The sequence below is a fragment of the Pinus tabuliformis genome, chromosome 2_2, assembly GCF_031772625.1.
Source record: "Pinus tabuliformis cultivar Carrire ecotype Pingquan chromosome 2_2, CPIR1, whole genome shotgun sequence".
NCBI classification, from domain to species: Eukaryota; Viridiplantae; Streptophyta; class Pinopsida; order Pinales; family Pinaceae; genus Pinus; species Pinus tabuliformis.
The window spans coordinates 395104672-395126077 of record NC_142300.1 but is presented as its reverse complement, the minus strand read 5'-3'; the positions used below and the strand labels follow the sequence as shown (position 1 = coordinate 395126077).

The window sequence follows — 21406 nt, the reverse complement described above, 5'->3', positions numbered from 1 at the left end:
GAGTTTGGATGTAATTGCCAGACGCGAGGCTGGGAGGAGAGGATTTCCAGGCAGAATTGGGTTATATGTTTACAAGCAGTAAGAAGATAAGTAATATAGAATTCTTTTAGAAATGATATTGAATTTTAGAAATTATCCATTAAAGTACTGGAACAAATTAAGGGAAAAACTTCTCGAAAGTATATCAGAACAGAAAAAAGAATTGAAGATGCTAATTCAGGTATAAACAGTAAACATTACAGTAATGCCTAAACGTTAACCAATATATAAGCATTCCATGAAGAGTGTTTCCCTATATTAAATAGTTACAATACGTAATCTTAAATTGTAGAAAAATCCCTTTTGTTAAAACTGTGTGAACAGTTTCTTGGATAAATTATATTAGATCAAAGAACGATATTGGTAACGATAGTTCCGGGGTTTCCAGACTGATATCATAAGAAGCCATCCGTAACATTTATTAACTGACTATCTAACTATCTTTTAAGTTGTTGCTTGAAATAGGAAAGAAACAGGAATAAACCTTGCAGTAATTCAAAAGCACGGATAGCGAAATAGCAAACTATATATATATATATTCCATTCCTTTAAAAGTATAAGCATATCCATCCGCGGTAGCAACCGAATAACTTAAGTACACCGCAAACAACGGTTGAACAACATGAATGTGCCAACATTAAATCAAACAGCAAAACTATTGAATATCAACAGAGAAACCATGTTCTACATTGGTTCTCAAAATAAAAGGCAACCATGTAAACTAATGTCTGGGACTCTTTTACAGTCAAACCCTTGTGCATGCCGAGTAAACCGAATTTAACTTTTATGCACAAAATCTAAATAAAACAGGGATTCGACAAGTTCAGGCATAAGCCTCTGTCGACAATCAAACCATCTGCTTAGCATTTCACAACACGATCATGTATGGAACCAGAGGAGAGGTTTCCCAACCTGAAAGAAACCACGCAATAGACAAGCCTTAAGAAATTTGGCATACGTTGTCGTAACCACGAACAGAGCCGAGTGTTGGTGGTAGCTTACTTGCAAGCCAATACCATCGATAACCGAGTGGTTAGAGTGCAAAACTTGCTAAGAAAGCCAGATAAGTTAATGACCAAAGGGTGGTAGAGTTACATGTGCTTGGAGGGCTTCCATTGATGGCAGTCTGCCTTCCTTGCAACAAAAAGCTATTAACCAGTCAGAACTAGAATCTAGACTCTAAGGCAATGAAAATACGACCAGAGGAAACAAAAAGATTCATATGCTTACCTTCATCAAACCAGCATCGATCCCAGTCACCTTTTGTAAAGCCAGAGGATCCTCAAACCATTCCTAAATGTTAGCCGCCAAACCCGTTGAAAGATGGAAAAAGAAACCAAACTCAAGTCACATGAGAAGCTTGAATTGTGCGAAGGTAGGTGGATAGGAATACCTTGTGGTAACAAGTTAACGGAGGTTACCATAGCTCATGGTAGCAGAGGTTGTAAGCCAGTCGGAAACCCGCAAGCCAAACTAGTTGCAGAGCGGCAAGAACCTCCAGCATACAACCACAAATGACCTCCCATCCGACCCGACATGGTGAATCGGGTAGTTGGGTAAACCCTAAACCCTTCTCACCATTGGATCACCTCCCACAGATCAACGGATGAGAGTTAAGCCAACTGTCGCAGACAGTGTCGCCTCACTTACAAATGCAGGCAGAAGGATAGGGCTTGGTCATGCCACGTGTCCAGCATACAGTGAATATTTAATAGCAAGTCGTGTTACGGGTTCAACTTTCGGAACTCCATGTGATCATTTAATGCTAAGTATGCCCATTATTAACAACTGTGTTACATGGTAAGTGTTTAATCAGAAATAAAAACTGTAAACTCCATATCTGCCACCCTCTGTATATTTAATATAATCCAGGTTTTTATTGATTTTCTTATTTTCTGTTTAATAGGTTTATTATAGGTGTGTAGGGTGTTACCGGAGATGTGCAATGTTGTATAAAGATATTGGGGGATGTGCAATTATCAAATTTTCTTAATAATAAATATACATGCTTAAATATTTATTTAAGTTGTATGAATGTATTGGGGGATGTGCAATGTTCTATAAAGATATTAGGGGATATGCAATGTTGTATAAAGATATTGTGGGATGTGCAATTACAACATATTGGGGGATGTGCAATTTTTAAGTTGGACTTCATATAGTAGTCGTGTGAACTATATATTATAAAAATAGGTAAAGTTGTAAAGAAGTGAAGGTGAGATTGATGGTTTACAAGTATATTTAAATATAATATAAAAATTAAAAATATTTTAAGTATTAATTTTATTTTTGATGTTTATAAATGAAATTTAAAATTGTTTTTATTAAAAAATTGTTTTCTATCAATATGATAAAAGAAATTATTAACAAAGTTGTATACAATTATATTTTTTAAAATCAAATAATTATTATTTATTATTTTTAATAAACATGATAAAAATAAATATTTTGCACATAATTTCATGCCTAGCATATAACAAGGCCACATAGCTAGTATTTTGTGCTGCTTAGTTTAATTATTGAATTTGGAAAGGCATGAACCAGCTCCCACATTTGAACAAGGGCTATAGAGTAGCTACTCTAGATTAGTTTAAATATAGTTAAATTAGAGTAAAAAACAATAAAAACAAACAATTGTATATTAATAAAAATTACAATTAAAATAGCAAGATAATTCATGATTGCATTATTTTTGGCTAGGCAAAGATAATAAGAACTTTGTTTGTAGATGGTTTTTTTTATAAACTTTAATATCATATTTGTTCATTTTAATCTATTATTTGTATAGATTTATATGGAAAATTTATATTTTTTCGACAAAAGGTACAACTACCTTCTAGAAACGCTCTCATGGGAAAAGACGGATGTGTGGTGTTAGATTAAAATATAGTTAAATTAACCTAGTTTAAATATAGTTAAATTAAAATATATGTTAAGAGAGTGGTGGAAAATTGAGTCTACCTAGCCAAATGTGAGACAAATATCACCTAGTTCGTGACTAAGGGAGCTTGAAGTACTCCAACAAATACATGGTTTTGAATTAACCTTTCCAACTTCAAGTGAATGTGTATAAATGGTTTTATTATATTAAAGAATTGTATAAATGTTGATTAGATAGTGGTTAAATAAAGTTTAAATGTCAAATAATTGAATGCATTGGATTTAAAAACTATTCTATAATGTTATTCCACATTAGACATTGATCAAGACTAGGTCATGATGTACTAGATTATAATGCAAATCAATAGAATAAGGCTCTCCTTTCAAATTCTAGTTTATGGTTATGATATATTTAATTTTGTTGTTTATCTATTCTATAAAATGACTATTCTTTGATTGGATAAGTTATTGCACCTATTGGTTAGAATGATATTATTAGAGATAATGGTTATCAATTAACTCTTTATGTGGTGATTTTGGTATGGCGATCAATGGTCTATAATATTGATTGTTTGCTAAGGATGAGTTTTAGGATGGACATTGATCATGTTAGCTATATTAATTAAATCCATAGACAACCATTTATGGTTGGGTATAATGTGAGTGAAACATCTCCCATCAAGGGGATTGAAAATGCTAGTACCTAGATAACAATGAACCTCTTGTTGGACATCTATTTGTATCTAGGCCTCAAATTGATAGAAAAAATGGTTTCATCATGGGATATTATCATGAATTTTGTATGGTTTTGGAAGTATTATTTTCATGTTAACCTAGGGCTATGTGGAGCATCATTAGTTTAGAAGAATAATCCTATTTTTGAGTTAATATGCCAAGGTTGTCAATATGCATTATTGCATGATTACCATGACAACTATGATGTCATCTCACTATAATCACTAGTTGTGTTTTTGACTAGATGAGTAGAGTAGGGAAGCATCCTTGACTAGCCTAGAAAGTGAGGAGAGGGATTTAGTGAAATGTTTAGAACCTAATTGTATTGTATATAGTCAATCTTGAAGTTGTAAGAGTTGTTGATTTTCATGTTAAAATCATAATAGAAGGATACATCACTGAATTTGCAACTAAATTTAGCCAATATTTTTCACAAGTAGAGGAGGAGTTCAAGAATAGAGCTTTTGGAAGGATGGTAAAAGAAATTGTAACCTAAGCGAAGATGGTTTTGGTGAAATGAGACTATATTCCTTTTAACGCACCAATCATGATAGCATAAGAACTTGTGCTTGATAGTAGTCTACGATGAATCCAAAAGAATGAATAGTTAAATTCAAATGTACTATGGAAGAGGCATAATATCAAGGAAGAGGAGCATTATAAGAAGTGAGGTGTAATATTTGAAAAGTGGTGGAAGGACAAGGTATGGGAGATTCTTTTAGAAAGATGAAGTGGTGAGTGGAGTTAATGAAGAGAAGGGAAGGACTAGAGCATGAATGGACAAGTTGAATATATGGAAAAGGGGATAGAAATCTAACCAATGGTTGAGATAATTTTTCTTGGTAGTTGAAGGAAGATTGTGGAGGAAGTGTTAGAGGAACCACACTAGGAGCATGAATGTGATATAGATAATTTATATCATATATATTGCATCAATAAGATACCTCTAAAACATTTCTTGATTAGTCAATAGAAGAAGCCATGGGAATGGTTAGGTATATATTTTAATTTTCTTCATTTTTTTTTGCTCTTTTTTGGTAAAAGGGAACAAAAATGAGAAAGCTAAAAAAAATAACATAATAGATGGAAGAGAAATAATTTTCAACATCAAATGTCATCTAGTAAATACTGACAAGAACAAGCTACAATAATTTCTACTACTTTGCTTTATTGTAAGCAATAGTAAGCTCTAGAAAGCACATGCATATATTATTCCATAACCTAACTATAAGTTTGTAGGGAGGATGGATAATTGTTTTAAAGATACACTATTATTTTATTAGGTAAAGACAAACTTATTATATTTATGACAATGATATTAATCACTACCTCTTTTCATTTCACTTCCACTAGTATAATTCAATAGTTAGTGATTGCTACATAGAGCATTACCAATTATATTTTAAATAATTATTTTAAACTTAATTCTAACACTATGTCTAAACATCTTGTATTTTGTTTCCAAAACCATTTGAATAATAAAAATTAAACACTAAATTGTATATCAATAATTACTTATAAAAAATAAACTTAAATAATAATAAATAATTTAGTATTATAAATTATCTATTCATTCATGAATTTACAATACTTATTTATGATTTTAATCCATTTAAACAAATAATTATTAAAAAGTAGTTAAGATACTTATTTATTATTTTCTTAAAAATAAAATTAATATTTAATATTCAAATTAATTAAATAAATATTTACTATACAATTTACTTTTTGAAGTATTCATCTCATTTTTACAAATTCTCCTCTGTTAAGATTAGTGAAAGTGGATGAGAAATCAAGTAAGAAAAAAAATGTCAAATTCACTCAATGTAACCACATGCATTTTTGAGTTGAAAAAATTCTCATTTAATATTGATGAAAATGAATGAGAAATTGATTTAAAATAAAAATATACATTATTACATCAACATATTTGTTTTTAATTTAAATAAAAAATGAAAATAATATTAACACATGAGTAGTGTATGATTTTTTTAACTCCTAAAAAATGTTTTTGAATTTTATAAAACAAAAAAATTTAAGTATTTTTTAAAAAATAAAAAATAAATTTTCTTATTTTAATTTTTTTTGTTATTCCATATTTTTATTATTTTCATAATTAATAAATTAACATGAATAATATGTAATTTTTTTAACCCCTACAAAAAAAATGTTTTTGAATTTTATAAAACAAAAAAAATAATGTGTTTTTAAAAAAATAAAAAATTAAACTTTTTATTTTAAAATTCTTTTGTTCTTCCATGTTTTTATTATTTACACAATTAATCAAATTTAATAATATTAAATTACACATATGACTCAGAAATGGTCCCTATTTTATGGGGCCACGAGGGTTATACTTGAACAAATGGCATCCGGATTTTGATCCTGTTCAAGACGTTCCCACAGCGGTTCCAGTTTGGGTGCGCCTTCCACATCTCCCTCTCCATTGCTGGAGTCAGAGCTCGCTGAAATCCATCGGCAATGCCCTAGGCAGATATATAGATCAGGCTCCGAGAAAGGACCAATTCTCTTGCGCACGCATCTGCGTGGAAGTCGACCTAGAGGTCGGGCTCCCCGAAGCTATTAAGCTAACAGTGGCCGACTGGTCGCACATCCAGGAACTAGACTATGAACAGTTGCCTTTTAAATGCCGGCACTGCCACGAATACGGGCATTTTGTAAGGTACTGCAAAAAAAAATGGAGGAAACAGCAGAAAAAGAAAAAGGTGATCAATGGAAGCAAGCAAAGAGAACAGCGAGCAGCAGGCAGAACAATAAAAACAAAACAAAAGAGACAGCGAACAAATCAGGGCTTGAAGACACAAATAACCAAAACAGTGGAAGTAGAGAAGCTGAAAGCAGTGCTGGAGACAAAAATCCCTTCGAATCCCTCACTCCTCCGGAAGATCTACCAGAGGCTGAACCAGAAGATCCACCGCAGAAGAACAACGAAGATATACAAGAACCAGGTAATATTCCAAATCCGAATCCCAGCATCACTCCCTCTCCTTCTTATGCAGACATAATAAAACAAAAAAAGAAGAACCAAGAATATGCGGGTTCATCTGATGAAGAGATACTCGAAAGGCCACTAAAAAAAGTGGGTAGAAGAACAAACAGGGAAACCAGAGAAGAAGAATCAGAAAGGCAGAAAACCCTAGGCAGTCAAGCCACCATAGAAATGTCCATCGGAAGAAACACAAGACCAAGGGCGTCCAAGCCAGGAGGCCCCCCTTCATCAAGTGGTAAATGATGCAGTTGATCTCCTGGAACTGTAGGGGGCTGGGTAATCCCAATAAGGCAGAGGCTATCAAGGACTTACTGAAAATGGAAACCGCAGACATCCTAATGCTCCAGGAGACCAAGATAGAAGGGGAAGCCCTTCTAAACGCTAGCATGCTGAAATGGAAATATGACTCAGGAAAGACTGTCAGTGCAAGGGGATCGGCCGGTGGAATAGGCACGTTTTGGTCAAAAAGCTCATTCACTTTGGAACGATCCACAGAGACCCAACATTGCACAGATTTGCGACACACTGTAAGCAATCTCTCCTTGGCTCTTTTTAATTTGTATGTTCCTGTCCACTATGAAGAAAAGAGAGAGTGTTGGAGGACACTAATGGACTATTTAGAACAGATCAACCCCACAAACATAGTCATTGGAGGGGATCTGAATATCATTCTAGACCCCAAAGAAAAAAGAGGAGGGATCTATTCTAGAGACCCCTTCGTCAACACTGTGGGCAATCTGATTTTACAGTGGGACTTAGTTGACTTCAAACCTATAAAAGGCAAATACACCTGGTCCAACAACAGATCAGGAGAAAATCAAATCTCAGCTAGGCTGGACAGGTTTCTCATCAGCAGCACATTAATGCTGGACAATAGAATGGTTTTCTCCAAGATCCTCCCCAAGCTTACATCGGATCACAAGCCAGTTCTACTTTGCATTAAAAAAGAAGAAGATCTCGACCCTCTTCCTTTTCGCTTCAGCCCTCTCTGGGCAGGCAGAGACGGATTCTATGAAACTGTTCAAACAGCCTGGAGGATAGCTGTTTACGGATCCCCAAGTTATGTGTGGGAACAAAAAATAAAAAACACCAAAAAAGCTCTGAAAGATTGGATAAAAAAATCTTTGCAAACCCCAACTAGCCAAAGAAAGGAAGCAGTTCTTCAGCTGGAAAGAGTCCAATTCGAAATGGAGGAGAAAGATCCCTCTCCCACAGATTTAGACATAGAAAAAACTGCCCAAAGGAAAGCATATTGTTGTTTCAGAGCTGAAGAAGAACACTGGCGTTTAAAGTCCAGAAGTTTGTGGCTCAAATCTGGAGACAGGAACACCAAATACTTTCATAGACAGTGCAGGGCACGAGTTTCCCGCAATCACATAGCAGAGATAACTAGCACAACCGGACAGGTGTATAATGGATTTTCACAAATCAAAGAAGCAGCGGTCACTCACTTTCAGAATCTTTTAAGTGCGGAAAGAAATGGAAATGAGGAGGACGCAGAGGAGTTCCTCTCAACCATCCCAAACCTAGTCAATGAGGAGGACAACGATTCTCTGTTGAGCCCAGTCACGGAAGAGGAGATAACCAATGTAGTTTGGTCCATGGAACCGGATAAAGCTCCAGGACCCGATGGGTTCTCAGCTCACTTCTACAGAATCTGTTGGGAAATCATCAAAAACGACCTATTCAGAATGGTAAGAGGAATCTTGAGGAAGGCAAAAGTAGGCGGAGGAATAAACTCTACCTTCCTAGCCTTAATTCGCAAGGAAACAAACCCAAGGACCTTTGACAAATATAGGCCGATTTCTCTCTGCAACTTATCTTATAAGATTGTGGCCAAGCTGCTGGCCAACAGAATCAAGCCTCTCCTCCCAAAGCTCATCTCTCAGGCACAAGGAGGATTCGTAAGAGGCAGACAAATTCTGGACAATGTCATCCAGATTCAAGAAGCCCTTCATTCTAGCCTAACCCGGAAAGAACAAGGTATGGTCATTAAATTGGATATGTGCAATGCCTTTGATCGTGTTAATCGCTCCTTTTTGTTCAGGGTTCTAGCAGCTTTTGGCTTTAAACAGGATTTCATAAACCTTATCAAAGCTTGCACAGAAAACGTTTGGATCGCCCCAATGGTGAACGGCAGACCAACGGAATTTTTTCAAGCAACCAGGGGATTGAGGCAGGGCTGCCCTCTTTCGCCCTTCCTATACATCTTGATGGCAGACGTTCTAAGTCGTAAGCTAACCCAAGAGAAACAAGTCGGTACCATTCCAGGGATAAGGATAGTCCAAGGCATAGCCCCGGTGAATCATGCACTATTCGCAGATGATTCAATTCTGCTGGGGGGCGCATCCATAAGAATTGCAAGCGCTTTTAAAACCATTCTTCAACAGTACTGCAACATCACCGGTGCATTAGTCAGCGAAAGGAAAAGTGCAATATATAGTTGGAATATTGATCAGCACGCTACAGACAGAATTGCCAACGTTCTGGGGTTCAAAGGATATGCTCTGTGGGAGAAAATCAAATATCTCGGCTTACCATTGACGAGGGGCTCCAATCGAAATCAGCTGTGGGAAGAAGTGATATCTAAATTCAAAAATAAGATAACAGCGTGGGGCGGAGTTTGGCTCACCACCGAAGGCAAACTCACCCTCATCCGATCCGTGCTCTCTGCCCTGCCCACATATCAAGCCTCGCTGCTGCTGGCTCCAAAACAAATCACTGACCAAATTTCCAGCATCATTCGAAACTTTCTCTGGAGCGGAGGGAAAGGTAACAAAGATCGCTTCCATCTCATCAAATGGGAGACAGTGAAACGCCCAATAGTTGAAGGCGGACTTCAGATCCGCGATCCCCAACATGCAAATCTGGCATTGGGAGGCAAACTCCTGTGGCAATTAATCACAGAGCCTTCGCACCCAATCAGTCAGCTGCTGAACCTCAAGTATTTACAAAAGCAACCAATCTCATCTTTCAATCCAGTGCAATCCCCAAGAGGAACGCAGGCCTGGAGGCTGTGTTGCAGAGGGATCGAATTCTTCCAAAACCATTTATACAAAATCCCTGGGAATGGCAAAAATTCGCTACTATGGAAAGAATGAATCATGAATCACTCCCCTCTTTCTACCATCAACAAAATAGCAGAGTTGAGAGCCTGGCTAATCTCAAAAGGAGTAAGGAAAATTGAGGATATAGCAAAGTGGGACCTCAATGGCAACTGGCAGCGTTGGACATTGCCAATCATCCCAACCCACTTAAAAGAACAGTCAAAAATTCTGTTAGAGGCAATAACAGATTTTACACCTGTGCATAAGGAAGAGGAAGATCAATGGGGATGGGGAAAAACAGGAGAGTATACGGTCAAACAAGGCTACTTTCAAATGCAAGGAAAACAGGAGTCACAGTACCCGGAATCAGTTTGGAAACAGATATGGGAAAACTTCAGCATCCCCAAGATCAACTTCTTCAGTTGGACCTTATTCCACAATAAAATCTTGACCGGAGACAATTTGTGCAAAAGAAACTTTGCAGGCCCGCATCGTTGTGCCCTCTGCAAGAACGCTTCAGAAACTGCAGCCCATTTGTTTATTGACTGTGAGTATGCACAGAAAGTGTGGAACAGCTTCTTAATAGGGCTGAATGTGAGTCCCCCAACACGCTGTCAGATCACAGAATTGTTTTTGACATGGAAAACTCGGTACCCCCACAGCATCAACGAAAAATCTCTTTGGCACAAGTTATGGACTGCTGCACCGAAATATGTATGCTGGAAGTTGTGGCTCTCTAGGAATGAAGCTGTCTTCAACCAAAAAGACATAAATGCAGAAGCAGTAGCAAGGCAGGCCAAGGATCTCCTCTTAGAAACTCTGAGACAAACTAGTGTCAAAGACAACAACCTCAGAAATGAAGAAAAGACGTGGCTGGAAGGCTATACACCCATGCCAATTACACATGCCATCATCCGCCCAAACCACAAGGAAAACTGGCAGTACAGAGACAACTCGGACAATTTTCAGAATTGGTGGAAGTCACAAGGTAAATGCACAATCTTCTTCGATGGGGCTTCGAAGGGAAATCCAGGCAGGTCAGGAGCAGGGGGAGTCATTTACTTTCAGAATGGCAGAAAAGAGGAATTCAGTTGGGGACTTGGGCTAAAAACCAACAATCAAGCGGAAGCACTCAGTCTATTAAAAGCTTGTCAACTGACCAGAAAAGGAAACGCAAATGAAATTATAGTTTTTGGAGATTCAGAACTGCTGATAAGGTCTCTAATACACAAGAAAAGCCTCAAAGATCCAGTTCTAAACAAGCAGCTAGCAAGAGTAAACAGATTAATGAAGGAATTCTCATCAGCACAGCTCTTCCATATCCTCAGAGATTTAAACACTGAAGCAGACAGGTTAGCAAATGCAGGATGCAATCTTGAAAAAAGTATGATCAGCATAAATGCAGAGACTCCGAAAATGGCAATCATTCCTTAGGAGTACTAGAAAAACAGAGAAAAGCTATGAAAGTGATTTGTAATTCTTGCTTGGCTTTGGCCTCAAATAAATAAAAATACTCGTTTCAGTTAAAAAAAAAAAATTACACATATGACTTTAGTATATCTTTTAAAATACACTATTATTAAATATAAAAGATAAGTATGAGTCAAAAAGATGTCAGGAATTGTTTGGTTTTGTATCTCTGAGGTGCTTGACTTTGATGTTTGTTAGCCAAAACTTTTTAACAAATAATAAATTTAAAGTCACAAAGTGTTTTGATAAATTTGTTGTTTTTTAAGTGTGCTTCAGTTTTGATATTTTGTATGCCAAGCCGTTTTAACCAGTAATAAATTTAAAGTTACAAATAACACAGATTTGCAATTAATAAAGCTATATACTAGCAATTGTCCCAAAAGGTACAAAGAGAGGCCGATAGGATTAGTGAAAGGAAGAAAGTTCTATAGATAGTCAAGCATATATAAAGGTATGTAGTGACGAAGGCAATAACCACGTTGACCATCCTGTACCAGTACATTTGATATTAGAAGAACAGAACCAAAACCAAACCATTCATATTAATATAGTAAGTGTAGAACGCGTTCATACTTAAAGCTCAATAGGTTCAATAGATTATTGGCAGCACGGTTTTTTTCTAAATAAAAAGTAAATTACAACGTTGTACATGGTAAATGAAAAGTGGAGAAATTTGTGATTTGCAAATGTTAAAACAAATTACTTACATTACTGGTTGACAGTAGAAGTAAAACATTAACATTATTAAAATTTTGAAACCGATTTTAAATTCATGTATTGTATTTTTCAAAGTATTTTGTTTTACATACTTAAGTTCTCAAATATAGTGGTTTTAGATTCCATTTTGGCAAACCCACCATTCAAAACACTATGTATTTCTCTGGCCCTCAAAGCAAGCTTTTAGCACTTATTAATCTATGCTCTGTCCAAGATACAATTCAGACTTTCATTTTCAAGCATTTTAAGAGGCAAAACAGTGCAAATATTTTAAATGTTCTATTTACTTGTCTGAATTTCTACAAATAAAATATATATCTTACATCCCCACCCCACGTTTAAGGGGTTTAAAAAGAAGAAAGAGCGCTCTAAAAAAAATTAGAAACCTTTAATATAAGGTGAATTTTTAAAAATTTACATCAAGAATTTGATTCTGGAAATTTCTGCAATCCCTACACATCCTTCCTTTAAAGGGCATTTTACAATTTGGCTTTCCAAAAATGGAAATAGTCTCAACCAAAATTTTCAGTTATACTTTAATCTGTGTCTCCAGATAACAACTCCCAATGATCGCCAGTTCACACAGAACATTGGTCACACATAACACTGCTTATGCATCACTCATTCGCAATAGGTTAACAGGTTTCTTTGATATCCAATTCTAACAATAGTTTTAGACAATCTTTGTGTTTTGCTTCCTCACATAATCTGTGTCTCCAGATATTTTTCCTTCTACACTCCCATACTCCCATACACTCGTTTTCCTTCTACTCACACCAATCATCTTCAACTTTGATTTCAAACCAAGAAAGGGGTTCAAGGTTTCTACAATTTCAAATTCAATTAAAATGATTTAAGTTTCTTGGAATTTTCTCTGGAGCAATCTTTGCTGCCCCAAAACTGTGTATACCCTTTTCCATAAGTAGGATACATACGCAGCGACATTTTTCACTCAAACCCTGAAAAAGAACAAGCCTTCAGGGAATTTCGTCTGGATCTTTTATCATTAATGTAAACAAAGAAACACAATCTATAAATTCCCACTGTTTTCTTGAAAAAGGAATCAGAAGAATTTACATTTTAAATGGCAAATATGAATACTTTCGAAATTGTGATGAGTTTCTTCTTCCGTATCTATCACATAAGTAGTTTTAGTGCCACCCCATTGTTGGCCACTCTTCGTCGCTACATCTGTAACCTGGACACTTTGCCTACTTCAATCGCCCTGCACAGTTCAGATCTCTCTTGCTACAGGATATACGCATCAATTCTGCACTCAATGGCTCCACAATTATAGCCCCAAGCATAATTTGTCAGGGATTACCCTAGATTTGTCACGGTAACAATCTAGAAAGCAAATACTCAAAACTAATTGATTGAATATATCTCAGTCCCAGATGAAACATATAAAATTAACATTAATGGTAAAACTTAACAACATTTGAATCCTGCAAATACAGGCAGGGATTGCCTATAGTTACAGCCAAGAATAATGCCTTGTTCAGGATGATATACAATAGAAAAATTCGTTATGGAATGAAACGGTTTCATTATGTCTCAAGAATCAAATATGTAGAAATTTTGCATTATGTAATGAAACGGCAGCATTTCATCTCAATGATCAAAGATCTCTTAATCAAAATGATGGTTTCCATTAAATGAATGTCATTACAAATTGCAGGAAGAATAGTTAGGAGCTCTTTAATGAAGAGCAGATCCCCATAATAATCACATGGTCCAGAGAGATATCCCGCAGGTATGTACAAGTAGTTGAGAGTATAAATGAACAGAACATATGTACAGGTAGTCTAATAATCAGGACCCATGACCAAATCAAATGACTCACTAAAACAGAGACAACTCAGAAAGCTGTTGCTTCATCTGGATCAGTAAGTCCTTTGTGTTATGGAAACCAACGGAAGATAAATAAAATCAACTATACAGTTAGAAGAACATATTGTATTTCCAGGATATGAATGAAGAAGCTTTATGGGCTTTCTAAAATAGTTGTTTTTCTGCCAATAGCAGGAACTTTATAGATAGCCCATAACAGTCAACATGGGATCGGTAATGGAGAGGCCATAACTGTTTGCAAGGCCGGACAATAGACACCTACACAGTCTATGATAAAATTTCATCAGGCATAAATGTTAATATGAGAGGAACAATCAAGGGTTCCAGCTCCTTCCCATCCCATCCATTCTTCCCACTCGTCCCAATAAGTGTTATTGATTCCCATCATGCCCTCGACAGAGTAATCAGCAGAATAGCTTTGCTGCTTTGCCTTTGCTAAACTGGACATTAACGTCTGCTCATTATCACAAAAGTAACAACAATCAGAAAATCGTGGGCCTGCATAAGAGTCCCATATTACAGAATGAAAATGCATATAGATAAAGATTACTCTTAGGCAGGCAATTTACCTCATAAGCCTGATTGATCTTGTGAAATTGAACCCCACGCACATCTCCTTTGCAAACATCTGGATGATACTGTAAGCAGATTATATCAACATATGAGTGCAATATTAATGTTTTCTGACATTATATATGACCAGGGATATTGCCAGACAAATTTTCTTAAAAATTCTCAAGAATGTGTGAAGTCTGACATTTTTAATTTCTATTTCAAACCTGTATCTCTTTTTCTATTTGCTTCAGAAATGGAAGATTTATTGAAAATATCTGATCTGTATCCCTAAACCAAACAGTGTAGAGTCTGATTGGGATTCTACACCGGGGAGATCCCCTAGCTGTTGGCAGTAAATTCCAGCCCGTCAACAGATACCTAAAGGCATAATTATATCAAATCCATAGCAAAAGTTGGTTCACAGAAATTAACCCCCCGAGCACATGGAATCACACCATGACAAAGAATATGTATGAAAATAGTGAATTTCTCATTCTAGCCACAATCAAACCATTGCTTCTTGTTTGCCCAAACTAAATCAAGGATGAAGTTAATAGTCTAATACCTAGAAAAATTACAAGTTCATAGCCAACCAGGGAGTCTTGTTGGTCCAATCAAACAACGGTACCATCTCATAATTGCTCATAGCTCCTACCATAAACGTTTTGGGCCGTAACCAAATTCAAAATGGGGAATATCACAATTCACATCACTTCTATGTCTTGCTCAGGACTCCAATTATGCCAAAGTAAGAACTCTTGGATCCGACAATCGATCAAGAGCATTGACAGGATAAACTATAGCAGACCTACCGAATAGGTAAAAATCAAATGATAGAAAAGTAACCCAGCCTAAGAAAGGCCATCTTAATGCAACGACTAATTCTCTATTAGAACCACAAAGTAACATAAACCTTCAAGTTCTTCAATTATTCTAGAATTTGACTGAAGCAAGGGGAAGGGAAGGGCAAGAAGAACGCAAGCCTCAAGTGAGGGAGGAAAACCCATACTGAAGGTTAAAGTGACTTTCTAGAAAGTTTAATTGAAACTCCTTGCATACCTAAGGATTAATAGGCTGAATAAAAGAAAGTGACAAGCAGAATCCCCAACGTGATGGCAAAGAATCTTTTACTTAATAATACCAGAACAACAGATAGATATTATGTAGAAAAGTATTTCATCATTCAGAGTTACAAAGTTGTACTTGAGGCTCATTAGAAAGGCATCTAGGTAACCCTTTTGGCTGCATTCTATTGGACAATAGAGATCTTGCAGATTCAGCTCCCTGCTAAGATTGGGCTTTAAAACAGTAATTCTATTCTTTAGGTTGTCACATGTCAAATTTTGTGTCACTGAATTCAATATCGAGCATAATTGAAAAGAAATTTAACCAACCCTAGAATGTATGATGTTCACCTCGTTTGAAAAGAACAGTAAGCCAAATTTATCATAGATTATGATTACTTAAAAAGGGCATATCAGTTTTGCTTAGTACTTACATGTATAACAAGTACTGGGCATTTCACATGTTCAATCTTGTTAAGATTCTGCAAAAATAAGAGAAAATGTTATTAGAATTTCTGCCTAAGGTTTTGAATGTTTCTAGAGATGAGAAAGTTTCAATACAACAAAAAACCATGGTTGTAAAAGTTTTGATGAGAAGGAAGCTTCATTGGTTTACTTTGTAGATATCAAACCAGAATGTAAGTTTCACTCGGATGAGCACGCGTAGCCCTGATAGTATAGCACTGTGAAGAATAACACCCCTCAACCTTGGTAAGCGGGCTGCCAAGTGTAACGTGGGTCCGCTACCAACAGACTGCCCATACAAAATCAAATGCTCCTGCCCAACTCCATACTCTCTCTCCAGACATTCATAAACTGCTTCTATGTCTGTATATGTGTGGTGCTCAGTAGGCTGTAAAGAGCAAAAAGCTATCTCAAAAACCCGAGCTTCAAACTTTATTCAGAGAAATCGTAAGACAAGTACAAGTAACAAGAGAAAAGAACCATGCTACCACAATCAAGCTCTTGAATCACACATGACGCGACGATTATAGTGGGTCTGCCAGCTGAATCTATCCAGAGGTGCCAAACAGAGTTTTTACAAATTGATTGCAAATGGACAGCTATGAAATCTAATCTCTAGGCTATGCAGTCTCCGTAGGGCATCAAATAGGGCTATCTGAAGATAAGTAATCTATAGCTTTTCAGTTTTTTATAATTTACCAACAGGTTAGTCAAAACTCCCCCCAAAATAAAAAATACTGGGATTGTTTTTCCAGAATCAGATCAAGCAGAAAAACAGAATCATTTTTTTCTTCTGAGGTGAAAATAAAAACAGTGAATACAGCTTTTGGCCCACCCAACAGACTACTTGAAATTTGTTTAATAGCAAAGAAAGCCCTGGAATTCTTCTTGAACCCAATGTTCTTCGTTTTCCTCGAGCCGTGAAACTAAAAACACATTTTTTTCCCTGGGGAGAATCCTTATCGAATACATGTATGCACACTGCAATCTAAGTGACCAAAGAACACAAAATTCCACAGTGTTGCATAAAAGTAACTTACCTTGCCAGTGGAAGCTCCATAACCTGAATAATCATAACTGCAAAAAAGAAAAGCCATCATCATAAGCCCTTGAAAACCGATTCAACGACTCCAATGTATCATAATTGCAAACATTAAAAGCATGCTTCCCCAAATTCATAAAAAAGATCTTAAGATGGACTCACAGAAGAATTAAAAGAAATGGCAGCATTACCCAATATCATGTGAAAACAATGGAATGACCTGAATGGAAAAAGTAATGATTAAACCGAACAGGATGCCCAACCCAAATGTCTATAGGTCTCGTGTGAATTCTATGATAGGTGCAACAAAATATATAAGAGTTCAGTTTTGCAGAATCAAAGGCCCACTTCCTTCAGAACTCTGATCAGGTAGAGAATTCTCAACAGCTTCAGATACATCAGAGGATCTGAATTCTCCGGCAACGTCATCACAGCCATAGACTCCAGGGAAGCAGAGGCTTGTTCAAGCTCATAATTAACAGCCACTAAAACATCCTCTATCAGGCTCTCATCAGCCCAACCATACAAGGCCTTCAGTTTCTCTACTGCAACCTTTTTCTGATTTGCATCATCTGTCGCACCCTGCAGCATAACAGTGCTAGCCAGGGTTGTATTAGGATAAGGATCAATAAATTTCTCTGGCCTAACAGCAACTTTTTCTATTAATTGAGAAAATCCTTTCCAGGGTTTGCCTCTAGAATCTCTCAAGCCATCAATGAGGGACTTAACCTTCCCGTGGTATTTCTGTTCCCTCTTCATGAAGACTGAGACTGCGGGGATGTCCTAGAAGAGGAGACGCTGCCCCAATATTTTTCCGAAACCTCTGCATGTGCCACGTGTCAAAACAATAAACTTAACACCCTCATCTAGCAATATACTGATGGCTGGTTTGAAAATTTCATAGATTGCTTCAACATTCATTTTCTTGCCATCATTCTCCAGGATTTGAAGAGACTGAGACAAATTTAAAGAAGATATTGACTCTGCCATAGCAATAAGTTCAGACTCATTAGGTGAAACAAAAGTGACCTGCACAGCAATTCAAGCAATGAGTTAGGGCATACTAAATATTTCCTCGAAGATGCAAATCTGCAGGAGGCACAAAAGGAAAATAGATGGGCTGCAACAACCTCAATGAAAGACAATTTGCAATACATAAAATTACTCATTACTTACTAAATATTTCCTCGAAGATGCAAATCTGCAGCAGGCACAAAAGGAAAATAGATGGGCTGCAACAACCTCAACGAAACAGAATTTGCAATACATACAATTACTCATTACTTACATATTTTACAATACTTCTGACTCTAGCTGATTTGGCAAATGATACAGGCTCAAACCAAACAGGTGTATTTGATTCCTTGGCCACTGCAAATCAAGAGAAATCTGATGCATAAGATCACTGTTGCCCATATAGATGTAAGTACAACAGCATCAAAGTCTGTAAACTTACAATTGCAAGCTGCCTCAAGGGCCAGAGGATGTAAATTTGCATCAATCATCAACAAAGGTGCAGAGCCAAAATAGCTCCTAAACTGATTTATACATTCTGCTGTCAAGGATTCTTCCTGTCATCTCAAACGGTCATGAAAAACATGAATTATGAAATTTAACAGTACACTCTTTCTGGCATTCTCCCAAACCGCTTTAGAGAGGATGTCTACGAAAAGAATTATTTTCCATGGTCAGTTGTAACTTACAACTGCCTGCACGTCTGCAACAGCGGATGCTATTTCTCCTGCACTGTCAAATATGTTTGATACAACAGGGGTTGCTACATTCTTACACTTGCGGATTCCTGAAATTCCAATACAAAATAACATGTTTGGACTACTAAGCAATGAGTTAGGGCTTACTAAATATTTCCTCGAAGATGCAAATCTGCAGGAGGCACAAAAGGAAAATAGATGGGCTGCAACAACCTCAATGAAAGACAATTTGCAATACATAAAATTACTCATTACTTACTAAATATTTCCTCGAAGATGCAAATCTGCAGCAGGCACAAAAGGAAAATAGATGGGCTGCAACAAACTCAACGAAACAGAATTTGCAATACATAAAATTACTCATTACTTACATATTTTATAATACTTCTGACTCTAGCTGATTTGGCAAATGATACAGGCTCAAACCAAACAGGTGTATTTGATTCCTTGGCCACTGCAAATCAAGAGAAATCTGATGCATAAGATCACTGTTGCCCATATAGATGTAAGTACAACAGCATCAAAGTCTGTAAACTTACAATTGCAAGCTGCCTCAAGGGCCAGAGGATGTAAATTTGCATCAATCATCAACAAAGGTGCAGAGCCAAAATAGCTCCTAAACTGATTTATCCATTCTGCTGTCAAGGATTCTTCCTGTCATCTCAAACGGTCATGAAAAACATGAATTATGAAATTTAACAGTACACTCTTTCTGGCATTCTCCCAAACCGCTTTAGGGAGGATGTCTACGAAAAGAATTATTTTCCATGGTCAGTTGTAACTTACAACTGCCTGCACGTCTGCAACAGCGGATGCTATTTCTCCTGCACTGTCAAATATGTTTGATACAACAGGGGTTGCTACATTCTTACACTTGCGGATTCCTGAAATTCCAATACAAAATAACATGTTTGGACTACTACTTGCAGTGCCAAAAGTGATCGCATAAATGAAAATGACCGTAGTAGCAACTTGTTATTCTTAATGTGAATACGTATAACGAAATCAAAAAACTCTTGGGTTCAATTCCCATGATCTTAAGTAACTAATATAATACACAAATAGATACAAGAAAGATGCAGCTATTGACGTAGAAATGCATCCTCGACCAAATGCATACCAGTTTGTGAACTTAACGCAACTAAGCAAATTAAGGATGAGAGTTAGTTTGAACTTACCATCTATGGACAAACCAAGGGACTTACAGTTTTCAAGCAATGTTTTTCCTGCACAAGACAATACAGACAGAATCCATAGAACATCTCGAATAAATCGACAAGTTACCAGATAGATGACTAAGCAATACGGAACCATACCTGCCATGTCTTCTCCAACAACACTGATGATAAAGGGCTTAACTCCGAGTCTTTGCATACACTCAGCGACATTTCTGGATACTCCCCCGCTTAAATGTGACCTGCAACATATGCCTGAGACTATTGCTGATTCAAACTTCGACAAAACATTCAGAAATGGGCATTACATAAATTTGAAGCTAACTCATTTCTTACAACATATTTTCAGAGAATAATTCAATTTTTTGTCTACTGATTTGAACAAAGTAGGAAATGCTAAAATTCAAGAAACAGTTTTTTGAAATAAGTGCTTCCTTTAAACTTGAGAAGTATTACAGGTAACTCAGATATGTTAAGCAGCAAGGCAAGAACCAGAATGCTTGCTTCCACGTTGAGGGAAATCGTCTGGTTCTCCTGCTGCGCACCAACTCCAAGCACAGCGCACCATATGACAACAAAGGTCATCAAATGCCTCAGAATTCCATACATTTCTTCCATGTTCAGATTTTAACGAGCAATAATAGCAAGAACACACACGCCAGAACAAAGCCGAGAAGCTCGAAACTCAGTTCAACTCGTAAAGTGCCTGACCACAGAATTGATACAAATACAGCAATCTTAGCATTCAGACAACGTTATACACTAAAATATGTCTATTCAGGGCCTCAAATTACAAAACAGACACTCGAAATACAATCTTCAAAGATTTCGAAGGTTTCCGTGTTAAATCCGTCTACCCTTCTTTAAATTCTTTAAATTCTTGCCGAAAAATTCTGAAGCTGTTACTTACAACCGCATTCCCTGAAATTGAGAACAGACTTCTAAACCCTATCGAATGCAGAGGGAGGAGTGAGTTTGTGCAGACAGGTGCATGTACCTGGACTTGGGATTGTGCTGCACCACTGGAACTCCCGCGTAAAATGGTAACAACTGACTGTGAAATCGGCTGCAGAAACCACTCCGCCAGGTGTCAGCCTGATAATCAACCATGAACAAATACGAAGCAAATTGCCATCCTGCCAGGTGTCAGCATGAGGAACAAAGGGACGACGAAAGGTCCCTTTCAAAGAAAGGCCTATCGGCCTAATTATCGATTTTATTTTAATTTTGGAAAAGGTTTAAGCGCAGACAGTTGGCAATTAAAGCATTGGCAATTAATAAAGTTATATATTATAAATTTTATTTTAATTTTGGAAAAGGTTTAAGCTCACGAGTTTTGTTGATTGTAAAGACAAACGTCAAAAAAAATAAAAAATGTTGTGCAATGTTTTTTCCAAGAGAAAATGGAGTACCCATGTAACACATGTCTAATTACAACACAAAGCTAATCACAACACATAAATAGTACAATTTAAAGCCCTTTTCAAATTTCTTAATTTAAAGATTTAATTTAATGTTTTTTCAAATTAGACCCAAAAAAAATAGTGAAATGATAACATTTCATAATTAAAATTTAAAATTGATCACACATTCATTCAATCTTGTTAAAGAAGAATTAACAAGAATAATTATAATTAGAAA

The 21406-nt window shown here is 36.5% G+C and overlaps 1 protein-coding gene, 1 long non-coding RNA gene and 1 pseudogene across 3 annotated transcripts; all 3 read right to left on the bottom strand.

Moving 5' to 3' along the window:
- Positions 1-604: 604 nt before the first annotated feature.
- LOC149192935 (uncharacterized) lies at positions 605-1820 on the bottom strand. The gene is made up of 2 exons (XR_016254920.1): positions 1270-1820; positions 605-1169 (listed from the first exon to the last, which is right to left on the bottom strand). It is a non-coding gene; the product is annotated as an uncharacterized LOC149192935 (long non-coding RNA).
- An 11728-nt stretch (positions 1821-13548) lies between these two features.
- On the bottom strand, positions 13549-16933 carry LOC149192934 (uncharacterized). Its single transcript, XM_089407161.1, has 4 exons — positions 16877-16933; positions 15988-16224; positions 15806-15853; positions 13549-14206 (listed from the first exon to the last, which is right to left on the bottom strand). The coding sequence occupies exons 1-4, from the start codon at positions 16931-16933 to the stop codon at positions 14036-14038; spliced, it is 513 nt and encodes a 170-aa protein (XP_089263287.1). The 3' UTR covers positions 13549-14035.
- Positions 16127-20807, bottom strand: LOC149192933 (uncharacterized; annotated as a pseudogene). The gene is made up of 14 exons (XR_016254399.1): positions 20676-20807; positions 20222-20471; positions 19907-20020; positions 19769-19816; positions 19377-19474; positions 19130-19244; positions 18962-19044; positions 18738-18762; positions 18582-18679; positions 18335-18449; positions 18167-18249; positions 17070-17907; positions 16877-16913; positions 16127-16224 (listed from the first exon to the last, which is right to left on the bottom strand). The product of XR_016254399.1 is annotated as an uncharacterized LOC149192933 (transcript).
- Positions 20808-21406: the final 599 nt, after the last annotated feature.